At 39.1% G+C, this 13,290-nt stretch overlaps 1 protein-coding gene across 2 annotated transcripts in view; it reads right to left on the bottom strand.

The window, feature by feature from the left end:
- RP1 (RP1 axonemal microtubule associated) overlaps positions 1-13,290 on the bottom strand; it is a 612,495-nt gene that overhangs the window by 64,239 nt on the left and 534,966 nt on the right. For both annotated transcript variants that reach the window (XM_077492703.1, XM_077492704.1), the window contains exons 50-52: positions 9,756-9,815; positions 7,723-7,892; positions 1,890-2,112 (exon numbers count right to left, since the gene is read on the bottom strand). In XM_077492703.1, the coding sequence (XP_077348829.1) occupies positions 1,890-2,112; positions 7,723-7,892; positions 9,756-9,815 (453 nt within the window). The remainder of the gene's footprint in view (positions 1-1,889; positions 2,113-7,722; positions 7,893-9,755; positions 9,816-13,290) is intronic.

Genomic DNA, 13,290 nt, shown 5'->3' with positions numbered 1-13,290 from the left:
ATTTGCAGATGTTCACTTTTTGAGTTCAGTTCCATTTTAGTTTGTCTTTTATATTTCCTTGGAGTTTAACTTTTTTTTTTTTACTTTCTTTTAATAAACCTTTTTTTTTTCATATAAAAAGGACAGAGACAGGAAAAACATATACAATGACAAAATATGATAGGATGAATCATCCAAAGATTGAGTAAAGTAGTACATGTATCATAATCCTAATACAGGTTCCAAAAATATCCATCAAGGTGACCAACAAATATAATAAAGACATCAACCTTATGGCATGAATAGTATAATTAATAGAGCCTGTGAAATTATATGTTGGTGAGTCATCTGACCCCTGGAGTTTAACTTTAAAGATATCCATGCCAATCTGGCTTATTGTTTCCTTTTACGAGAAAACCAGCAGCAAACCAGACAGCTTGAGGAGTCATCCAAAAGCAAGGTATAAGACTGCATTCACACCTGGGCGTAGCGTTTTCAGGCAGAAAATCGTGTGAATTTACCGTGATTTTGCAGCGTTTTTTATGGCGTTTTGCCGCGATTTTGTGCAAGGCAAAAGGTCACCCATGTAAAAAGAAGAAAAACCCCCAAATCTGCCCGATTCGAGCGACAAAAAAGGGTCTGGGAACTTGTTTGAGCTTCAGGTGTTCGGCTTCAGGTGACATGGGGTGGAGATGTGAACCATCTGCATTGAGAATAATGGATTTTTTCCCCTCTAGCGTTTTGTAGCTTCAGGCTTCAAGCTACAAAACGCTCAGGTGTGAATACAGCCTAAAGGAAAAGGGATAATATTACGATATTAAGATAGTGCCAAGGGTCACATCCTTTTGCCTTTTAGATATTCACTGAGCTGTACTTGCATATGCAGCTCACCTTTCTGAGTGACTTTAGCAGCTAGACACTAAAGTGACTATCCTCTTTAGCTAGGTTAACATTTTCATACAGGCTCCTTTATCGCTAATAATGAGTGGCTCTGCTTTTCAGACACAAAGGTTTGTTTACTAAAGGCAAATAGTCGCTCACTTTGCAAGGGATGTTGCACTTTGCAAAGGAATTTTCTTCAGTAGTGAAAATTCACTTTGCAAAGAATACCCAATCATGTGCAAAAAAACCCCCAAAAAAACACACACACACATTTTTGCTTGCAGATAATTGGATGATGGAAGTAAGTGGAGCTTCACCTAATTCACTAAGCTCTAGGCCCATTCCCTTGTAACTCCACTGTGTAGGTTGACACAAGTATAGACACATGTGCTCAAATCTATACATAATGCTCTCTGCCTCCCTTGGGCCTCTCCCCGGTGACAAATCCACTCTTCTTTCAAGATCTTTAAAAAAACAAAACACAGATCCTTTTTTTTTCGAACCTTCCCTTCTGATGCTTAGTTTTAATGCACTCCCTCCTTTGCCTTCTCACTTCCAACACTTGCTTTCTCCTTTCCTATACCCCAACCCTCAGTTCTAAAACACACTCCCTGCTCACCCTGCCATCACCCTGGAAGGACTTTTCAACAGATACATTTTTTTCTACATGTAGAAAAATATACTGGAACAATGCAAAATGTTTGACACCATTAAATAGCAAAGTTAGTGCAATAGGCTGTAATTTGTTAATCACTTGCATAAATTCCACCATCCATTGATGTCTTTAGTGTTCAGCCATCATTAGTAACCAGATAGCTAAACAGATATCCAGGCAGACACATACAGTATTAAAGTTAAACTAAATGTATCATGAGCTTTACTTCCGGAACATCTTCATTTACAATTGTTACTCCAGACTCGTAAAGCACGTCTTACAGGAACTCTATCTCCCCCCATCGTTATTTGTAGCTCTGCATTTTAGACCAAGTCTAGAATTAAATAGATATTAGCTTATTCTAAAAACATACCAGAAAGGGAGGCTTTTAGAGGCCATTCTACTGGGACTTCAATCCATCTGTCTCCGCTTAATGAAAGAGGAAGTGTTTTATTTATTGACTGGTTAAATGTATCCAAGGTTCTTGTATTCTGCATTTTTAAGTGGTACAGGGATAATCGCCCCAGGTCTTCTTGCCAGTTCTCAAGGCCCAGTCTCACTTTAAACAATTCTCCTAAATCATATGTGAGGTTTACCTAGGAAAAGATGCACATGTAGCATATTACATAATATTGCTCCAAGGACAACATTGGATTGATATTGTCTACAACTAAATTCTCCCATCAAATTGTTTAAATGAGGAAAATAATCAAGAGAAGGGAATTTTATCAGGTATAATAGATAACATGTCAAGCTAATACAATTTTCAATGCATTTTCAAAATGAGAGTAGCCAGAAAGGTATCTTTCAAGTAGCCAGCAAAGTCCGATAAATTCTCTAAGGACATACAGTATATGTTATATAGTTATGAACTCATTACGATGGAACTGCAACAAAATATATTTTTTTTGTTTTGGCTACAGTCAGAAAGTTTTCGATTCTATGTTAGAGATTTGTTATTTGTGAATAAAGCTGGCCATACATCAATAGATTTCTTTTGTTAATCTAGTAGATTCCTCCATCCACAAGAACAGTGTGGATGAACAGATCTCCCCTGCAGACTATTTTATTCTGACAGCCACTTGCACTAGTTTTCAGAATACATGAACAGTTCATTGGCTGCAAGCACTGTTCGACCAACAATTTTTGGCCCAGTTGCACAGTTACATAGGTACATAGTTAGTCAGGTTGAAAAAAAGACACATCTAGTTCAACCATAAAAATAAATAAATATATAAATAAATAAATAATAATATCATACGATTCCATATACACAATCCTATACCCACAGTTGAGGAAGGTGTAAACCCCAGAAAAGCATGATTCAATTTGCTACAGCATGGGGAAAAAATTCCTTCCCGATCCACCGAGAGGCAATCGGATTTTCCTGGATCAACTTTACCTATAAATGTCAGTACCCAATAATATTATGTACATTTAGGAAAGAATCCAGGCGTTTCTTAAAGCAATCTACAGAGCTGGCTAGAAACACCCCCGGAGGGAGTCCATTCCACATTTTCACAGCTCTTACCATGCAGAAACCTTTCCATATTTAGGAGATGAATTCTCTTTTCCTCTAGGCATAAAATTCCTCTGTGTTGACCGTAAAATGAATAACTCAACACCAAGTTCACTATATGGACCTCTTACATATTTGTTCATGTTGAGCATATCCCCCCTTAATCTCCTCTTCTCAAGAGAGAATAAATTCAGTTCCACTAATCTATCCTCATAGCTGAGCTCCCTCATGCCTCTTATCAATTTGGTTGCCCTTTTCTGCACTTTCTCCAGTTCCGATATTCTTTTTATGAACTGGTACCCAAAACTGAACTGCATATTCCAGATGAGGTCTTACTAATACTTTGTACAGGGGCAAAATGATCTCTCTCTCTCTGGAGTCCATACCATATCTTAATACAAGAAAGGATTTTGCCCGCTTTGGAATCCGCAGCTTGGCGTTGCATGTTATTATTGCGCTTATAATCTACCAAAACCCCCAGATCCTTCTTCACTACAGATCCCCCCAGTTGTACTCCACCAAGTATGTATGATGCATGCATATTCTTAGCCATCAAGTGCATAACTTTACATTTATCTACATTGAACCTCGTCTGCCACATCTGCCAATTAAACAGTGCATTGGGGTTGGCTTGTAAGTTGGAGACACCCTGTAAGGATGTTATTCCACTGCATAGCTTGGTGTCATCTGCAAAGACTGAAATGGTACCCTGTATCATTTATAAATATATTAAAAAGTAAGGGTTTCAACACTGAACCTTGGGGTGCACTACTGATAACCTTAGACCATTCAGAGTATCAATCATTAACCCCTACTCTGTCTTTTAGCCAGTTTCCTATCCATTTACAAACTGATATTTCAAGCCTGTAGCCTTTACCTTACACATTAGCCGTGTTTGGGAAACTGTATCGAATGATTTCGCAAAATCCAAGCATACCACATCCACAGCCACCCCTCTGTCCAAGGTTTTACCTACCTCTTCATAGAAAGAAATCAGGTTTGTCTGACAACTGCTGTCTTTCATGAATCCATGCTGTCTGTTGCTTAAAATATTTTTTCCAGCAAGAACTCTTCTATGTAGTCTTTTATTAAACTCTCCAGTATCTTCCCAACTATAGAAGTTAAACTAACAGGTCTATTGTTACTTGTTAAATACTTTGTTCCCTTTTTAAATATAGGCACCACATTGGCTCTATGTCAATTCAGTGGTAATATTCCAGTCATTAACGAGTCCCTAAAAATTAGATATAATAATAACCTGCAGGCTGAACAAAAGAAATCTAGTAGATTCCTCCATCTACAAGAACAGTGTGGATGGACAAATCTCCCCTGCAGGCTATTGTATTCTGATAGCCGCTAGCACTGGTTTTCAGAATACATGAACAGCTGATTGGCTGCAGGCACTGTTCGACCAACAATTTTTGGCTCAGTTATTATTGAGCCAGCAGGGCCAACTATTGTGGAAATGTCAGGCTATTCAGAGTAATAGGCCATTGTATGGCCACCTCTAATGAAGAGAATGTTCTCACTCTCTGGCCTGGTGATTAATGTAAACAGGACAGAGGATATTTATGCCCCATACACACGGTCGGAAATTCAGACGGAAAAAGTCAGATAGGATTATGTTGTTGGAAAATCCGATCTTGTGTGGGCTCTATTTGACTTTTTCTGTCAGAATTTCCGACAGAAAAAGTTTGAGAGCTTGATCTAAAATTTTGCCACAATAAAATCCGATCTGACTTTTTCCGAACGTGTGTAGAGAATTCTGACACACAAAGTGCCCCGCATGCTCAGAAAAATTTGGAGATGAAAGCTATTGGCTACTGGCCTCTACGTAGTCCTGTCGTACTTGATTTACGTCACCTCATTCCAAATGATTGGATTTTTCGACAACTTTGTGACCGTGTGTATGCAAGACAAGTTTCGGCCAAAATCCGTTGGAAAAAATCAGACAGATTTTGTGGTCGGAATGTCCGACTGTGTGTATGGGGCATTAGACTCATGTCTTGTTGTATATTTCGGATTGGAAGTAAGGATAAATCTCACCTGGGACATGGACTACAATACATCCCAACCTGAACGTCTTCTCAAGCAAGTGTTGTGCTTTATTATAGTAAAAATGTATTGTCTACTTTGAAGGGCCTGTCTTTTACATCATATAAACAATGACAGCCAATAAAAAGTCCAAAGACTCAAAAAAAAAAATTCCAATGAAACACTTTGATTTCCACCTATTAACTATAACAAAAAAAAAAAAAAGACATTCAATTTAAATCAGAACTTTAGCTCTCCCTCTGACCTCTGTGAACCCCTCTCGAGATCCAATAAAAAAAAAAAAAACTCTATACTTACCTTTAATCTGGCAGTCCCATGACATCATTGGTCATTCCTGTTCTTGTTTCTTGGTGCCCATGGTGGGCAGTCCTTTCTCTTGAGCTGAGTGGGGCTCATGTTGACGCATGACCTCTGCTTAGTAAAGGAGTGCTGTGAGCCCAGGCAGTGTGAGCTGTGTGATGATGTGCCTCCAACTGGGTAGGTTTGTGAAAATTTGGGCTCACAGGAAGTGGGTTGGATGATGCTGGTGACATCTTGCAGACAAAAAATACAGTGGGGGACAGCTCAAGGCCGGAGGTGACAACTGTGGTAAAAGCTGCTTTTTGTTTTTAGAGATGTAAGAGCATTTATAACAGATAGAAAGTCCTGGGGTTTCACTTAAAATATTTATCTCAGCATATTGCTCCACATTAAGAAACTGTCTTTTACCCAGCCTAAGCAAAAGTGACTTATTAAATGTAGGTATTCTTAATTGTAGTCAGCCTAATATTATGATATTATAATCAGATTATAATATTTCAGCTTACTGTGGGTCTTCCTGAGCTCTGGTTGTTTACTTTTGCCTGCTGTTGGAGAGGGTCCTTGACAATAGGGTGGAGAACTATAAATTGCTGATTTATGAATATTTACATATTTTTTGCCAATCACTATGGGCGTTTATTGCCAATTGGGCAGGCTGGGAGAGGGTATACATATTTGGGAGTGACTTTAGGAAACCAATCTTCCCCCAAGTCCCCTTCTGTGCCTGCTGCCAAAGGTGGATGATCTAGTATCTGGAAAATGACCTGGGATTAAAGTTTAGAATGCTGAGAAAGGGGATCAAAAACCATGGATAAACTTCAGACAAAGTGGGGTACCAGAGAAGCTGGGTAGAAGCTTGGTGCCCTCTTCACAAAGGGTCGGTAGCTAGACCACCCACTACTTTGCAGCCAGGAACTATGTTTACAAGATGCTGGGTTGACTTCAACATTATCTTTTTGTAAAATATAGAAAAACATTTTGTCCCTCTTCTGGAGTCTGCCATGTCCATGAGTATTCTGTGTTCTAGTCTACTTTTCAAGGAGTTTTGACTAGTGCTAAGGAACTCAATATTTGCTTTAAAAAGTAGCTGGCACTCCACTACTGCCAAGGATGAATTGCTAATCCGTCCTGTCTCTGGGTTCCCGAATATGTATCTGGAGGTCAGAGGATTACTAGATCTGAATCATAGGTGAATTTCACGGAGGTAGTGGACCCTCTGTGTTATCAGGTGAATGTAAACCTTAAGGGCTGTGGTGCAGAGTCTAAGGAACAGGCTCTTGTTCAACAGAGACCACACACAGGATAAAGGGCCCTAAAACCCACCAGGGAAAGTGCAAGAGCATGTAAAAATGTGGACACTAAGGGGTTGATGTACTAAAACTGAAGAGTGCATAATCTGGTGCAGCTCTGCATAGAAACCAATCAGCTTCCATTTTTTTCTCAAAGCTTAATTAAACTAACTGAAGCTAGAAGCTGATTGGCTACCACGCACAGCTGCAACAGATTTTGCACTCTCCAGTTTTAGTTAATCAACCCCTAAAAGACCAAGGGCACAAATCTGGGAAATTGTGAAGAGATTTCACAGATTAACAGGAATCAGGCATTGAACACAGGTGCAAAACAGCAGACTGATCCTGCAGACAGTTGTGGACATTGAAACAGATTCTTTTTTGGAAACAGCAAACGTGACAGGCAGTCTAACTTCAGATTCAGATTCAGAATACTTTATTGATCCCAAACGGAAATCATTGCAACACATGCCACACTCAACAAAGACAAAGCAAGATCACAACAATGAACAGAACAAGACGCAATGGGGGTTATTTACGAAAGGCAAATCCACTTTGCACTACAAGTACAAAATACAAGTGCAAAGTGCACTTGAAATTGCACTGAAAGTGCACTTGGAAGTGCAGTCACTGTAAATCTGAAATGAGTGGAAGCTCTGCTGATTTTATTATCCAATTATGTGCAAGCTAAAATGCTGTTTATTTTCCGTGCATGTTCTCCTCGGATATACAGCAACTGCACTTCCAAGTGCACTTTGTATTTGTAGTTTGCATTTGTAGTGTAAAGTGGATTTGCTTTTATTAAATAAGCCCCAAAGACATAATATAACAAGACACAAAGACATTACTAAAAATCTAGGCTGCCTAATGTGCCTACTATTGGACATGCACAATTGTGTACCCTATAGTAATTACACATTTGTATTTCAAATATCATGACATTAACAATGATATAAAAATATTGAAGCACTGCTCAAAAGAAATAATTATTGAAAATGCACTATAGTTTGAAAATATAAATGATAAATGCTATTCAGTTATACCTTATAAATTAGTGTGTCCTTATTTTCAAGTGACTCTTCTCTTTCAAGAATGATTGGATTAGACCGGCCTTTGTCACCATAAAACAAGATAGCCAGCTGCAAATTATAGTCCAGGGTCTCTGTTTGGCTGTCTTTATGGGGTGTAGACAAGTCAATTTTCCATTCACCATCTGCGTTGGAATGTTGTGTACAAATAATTAAATAAAACATATTGAACTTTTAATACTATTTGAGGTAAAATGAGAGATGTATTTACCAGTAATACAGATAAGTTATTAGCTTGTTAAAATGAAATCCCAGCCAAAAATGCAACAAGTCCAGTAATGAGAAAAAGTTATCTAGTAAACACTCTAGCTTTGCTAAATTTAGAAAAAAAGTAATTCAATTGTCCTCAATGCAAACCTGTGGGCTTAAAATACATTACAAAGGGAAACTTCTTTTACATAGAAGGCGAGTCCTTGACTACACTTTTTGCGTCACATGCAGATTGCCTAGAGAGCTCAGAAGTTTTGGTCACTATTTTACTAAAAGTGTGACACTCTTGCATGGTCAATGCTTCAAGTCTGCTCCTATCACCTCTTGTGCTCTGCCATTGGTTAACAAGGTAACCTAGCACAGTAGTAAACCAATAGTAGAACAGAAGAGATTAGAGGGGTGAGGCCAGCAAACTTCAAAGATTGCTCACTGTTTCTCTTCTCCAGGTCACAGGAGATGTGCAGGCCGGTTCTTTAAAGTAAATGTCAGTTAAAAATATATTTAGGGTGGTCCGCTGACCTCGGTATAGATCTTGACGCTGACACTGGGACAGGGATCTGGACCAACACTAAAAATGCTACCCAGAATTTTGTTGCCTCAGAGGCTAATTTCAAAGTCCTTATGCGGTGGTTTCTGGTCCCGACCAGGATAGCTAGGTTTGTCCCTGGCTATCCTGCGTCTTGTTTCAGGGGCTGTGCGGAGGCGGGCACTCACACCCATATCTGCTGGACATGCCCAATAGCCCAACGCTTCTGGACAACGGTATTCCAGATGGCTTCGACAATGCTGCAGGACACTTTAAAACCCGATCCTTCTCTAGCATTACTCAATTTAGCACCTCGAAACTGCACCCGTACTCAGCTGTGCCTCTTCCTCCAACTTACTACGGCGACAAAGCAAACAATAGAGAGAGCCTGGAAAACACTGACACTCCCTATAACTGAAGTAAAGAATAGGGTTACCCAAGCCATGATACATTGCAAAATCGAAGCGACAATTCTAGATCGTCTACCTCGATATAATAAGATATGGCAGCCTTGGGTTAGACATTTTTTACCCCCCAACCTAGATCCCAGTCTTTTGGAGCCTTGAGCGTACTCCCACCAACAGAATTTCCCTGGTGCACACCGCCCTGGGCCCGTGCGGGCCCGCTGACCAACCTCCCTTTCTCCCCACACTTCATTCTCTTCTCTGTACCCCTCTTCTCTTCCCTCAATTCCTAGTCTTTCCCCCTTCTCTACTCTACCTCTTCACATTTAAAAATACTACCTATGTAGTACCTGTACTCCCATGTTTTCTTGAGTTCTCAATCTCGGGAGTAACCTAGACAACCAACCCCGGGGACCCTGGGACGCTTGTTCCTTATCACTCATGCTAGAGTTTACCCTCATCCATGCTCAGACCCCCTCGGTAATAGTCTTGCCCTCAGGGCTAGACCCTTGTTTTGAGGATGATATCCTATTACTGCCATTTTCATGCTAAGTGTACGAAAGCTCTGCTCATCCTACTGCTACAATGTACTGTGTACTTATTCTGTTATAATAACAATCTTTGAAAAGAAAAGTACATTTAGGACCCCAGGTGAACTAAAGGGACATTCTGACTTTAGAACAACCTATAACTGCAATGATGCTTAGTGAGCTAAATGTTCTGTGTCTGTAATGTCCAGCGCTGCAATTTGATTTGCTGAATAGGCCACACCATGTGCTGTAAACAGAGGTACATCAAAGTGCTGCAAAGGAAACGGAACACAGTACTAGTTTTTGTGAATCTCTCACCTGTAGTCATGGGCACATTTTCATTCAGAAGAATGCTGGAGCTGTGACCTTCCTTCCTCTCTGTAGTGGGTAAAGACGCCATGTTTAGCTCTGAATAAATATTAAATTTCCACATAATTGCAGACATAATTACCAGACTGTAGTGAACTCCTGCCACCTCAGCTTACACAATAAATAAAACAAAGTAAATATGGCGCTCACAGAGTAAAGCTTTAATAAAACTAGATATAAAAAGTAGAAAAAGAAAAAACACAGGTAACAATTAATTCAGGTAATTAATTAAAATTACAATTAAAATAAGTCCATTAATTAGTCCATTAAGGGTATTGTTGTGCTGTAGATTTTAGAGGTCTACCATTCCAAAAGCTAGACAGAGCTCTGCAACAAGGACAAACACAAACAAGAACGGTGCCCTCTAAGTGCAACATGCATGGTAAAAACCTTTAATAAAAAAGGGTATAAAAACACTCACATTTGAGTAGTACAATGCCAGCGTGTCATTTTTACAAAGTTTCATCCGCACATTCTATATTAGGTAGATGTTCTAAGCTTTGTAGGTGTACTGTGTGATACTCTATCCCAATAGGGTTTCGGGTGACCCGCGTATTGTGTGTACTTCCTGGTTGGTGGGGCGCAAGGAGGAAATCGTCCATCATCCACAATACAGCAAAGGGCAGCTAGATGGACGTCACTTCCGGAGAACAGGGCGGGCGAGCGCTGCTTGCGTTCGGAGCATGCGTGCTCCTTCATCAGGCTTAGCTGGGGCATAAGTATACAGGGCTAAATTTTGATTGGCTTAAAACTTGTGTTGTTTAACGTGGAAAAAACAGCGAGAAACAGAAAACTATCCAAACAATAATGGATAATTATAATGCGGAAAATAAAAATAATGCACAATAAAAATAATGCGGAAATAAAAAAGAGAGATGGTTAAGAATGGGATGATCTGATATAGTCAGCGTGGTTTGTGTGTAACTAATGGATGCTTAGAGTGGTCTTAGGTCATATGCTTATGTAACTAATGGATGCTCAGACTATTTTTGAAGAGGATGTGTATTTTCTGTTCATTATTAAGCTATATAAGAAAAGAGTAAGAAAATTGTATATATACACATGAGGGGAAGGAAAAAAATACATATATATGGGGGGGGGGGGGGGGGAAGAATTATACATATAAATATAAATATATATATATATATATATATATATATATATATATATATATATATATATATATATATATATATATATATAATAAGCGGGAGGGATATATGACTGATGAGTATAAACTGTATTCAGATGGAATTTAATATAATGATGTAATTAATTTTAGCTAGTTATTAAATAAATAAATAATTGATAAACTAATCAATGAAATATATAAATATAAATATATATATATATATATATATATATATATATATATATATATATATATATATATATATATATATATATATATATATATATAACTAGGGAGTACTATTATTTTGATTGAGGCAGCTCTACCCATCTAGGAGAGACCACCCGCAGACCATTGTTCCAACTCCTGCAACATCTAAAAAGTTGTGAATAATTGGATCGATAAAGTGTTGCCAAAGAAGGGGTCAGTTTAATGCCAAGGTAAGGAATAGAATTTGATTGCCATGGGAAACTATAATGCCCCTGGAGACTCTGTAAGACATCCTCATCCATGTTCACATTCAGGGCTTCTGACTTCTTCCAATTGATGGTTAGGCCAGAGATGTTTCCAAAGTGCTGGAGGAGATCCAGTACTGCTGGCAAGGAAGTATGTGGGGAGGACAGAAAGAGGAGCAGATCACCTGCAAACAGTGCACATTTTTGTTGTCTACCCCACCTAACAACTAATATATCTGGATAGGAATGGATTACCACAGCAAGGATCTTGATGGCAATTACAAAAAGAATAAGGGAGAGATGACACCCCTGCCTAGTGCCTGACTGGTTAGGGATTGAATCAGATAGGTAACCTATTGGGGCTGAGGGGTTGCTATAAAGCACCCCCTAGAAACGACAGGAATTGAGGGCCACCTATGCAATATTCTAAAGACATAGCCCCATGTGATAATAGGACCCTAGCATTTTCTAAAAGAAATGGTAGCTTCAGGGCCAGAATTTCATTACTGGAAGCTATATAGCGGTGGCCAAGGAAAAACGAACTGCTAGTTTCACCTCACCAAATATTTATGTTAGTGGTCTTAACCTGATTTTGAATAATGTGACAAGGTATAAATAAGCTTATATTTGAACTGGTGTTTCTTCTGATGATGGATAAAAATGTGACACTGGTAAATATATGGGAAACGCTGTCTTTATTGCCTCTGCGATCTATAGGCCATGGTAAGTGTGTCTAATGGTAAATCTAGTCTTTTGGTCACCCTCATATATCTTTGCCATAAATATATAAAACATTGACAACGTTGCTGTATAAACATTGAATATATTGTGTTAAGGTGTCCTATTTAATAAATACAGTGGCTGCAAATGAAGGCTGTGCCAGCACACATTTAGAGGAAATCAATAGTATCCTGCTACTGATAACTGCACTTGCTACATCTGTCAAAAACCTTTTGCATACAAAGGTATTCATTTATAGACATTTATATCAATAAACCTGTTTAGTGCAGCCAGATTTTACTGGTTTTAGTGGGCATAGGCCTGCTATACTGGAAAAGCACTCAGCTGAAGCAAGGGCTTCTAAAACGGGTAAGCAGATTTAAATTAAAGTGAATGATTCCATTAAAATAGAAATAAAAAATAAAGGACATTTATTAACCATTATAAAATACAGACAACACAGATTTTACCCTGCTTTTTGTCATTTGCCATTTTGTCTTAAAGCTGAACTCTAAGCACGAAAACTTTCATGCACATTTCAGACGTATAATGAACAAAAACCCGCCAACCGATGCAGCAGAGGTGCTTTTGATATGATATTACTGAACGGGGTTGGAACTGTCATGGTTTAGGTCAGGGGTCTCCAAACATTCTAAACAAAGGGCCGATTTATTGTCCTTTGGACTCTAGGAGGACCAGACTTTGGCCGGTGGGTGTGGAAACTTTTATGGTATCAGTCAGATGAAAACATCTTGTATTAGGGGGAGGAATAGTACCCCATTGTTGGTATCGTGGGGAGGAATAGTGCCCCATGCGTGGTGTCAGTGGGAGAAATAGTGCTCTATTGTCAATGTCACATGGCAGACTAGTGTCTCATATCAGAGGAAGAGATAGTGCCCCAAGGGCTGGATAAAGGAAAACAAAGGGTCACATCTGGCCCTCGGGCTGCAGTTTGGAGACCACTGAATTAGGTGAACAAGCACGTTTATTTAAAATGCCCCAATCTCTTGACAGGTTTTTGTTTCTTATACTTCAGAAAATACCAAACCTGTTGCCTTCTATGGGGTCTGCCCTAGGACTTGGTTGCCTGAGGCATGAGGAGCAACTATTTTCTGCATGGAGACAGGAATATTGTCTACATGCCTACTCTGAAGGTTGTGTTTACCACCATACTAGG

This window comes from Lithobates pipiens, unplaced genomic scaffold (assembly GCF_037356315.1).
Source record: "Lithobates pipiens isolate NorthernLeopardFrog02 unplaced genomic scaffold, aLitPip1_a1.2 Scaffold_19, whole genome shotgun sequence".
Lineage (NCBI taxonomy): Eukaryota > Metazoa > Chordata > Amphibia > Anura > Ranidae > Lithobates > Lithobates pipiens.
The sequence above is the reverse complement of the archived record's forward strand: the minus strand, read 5'-3'. Positions and strand labels throughout refer to the sequence as shown.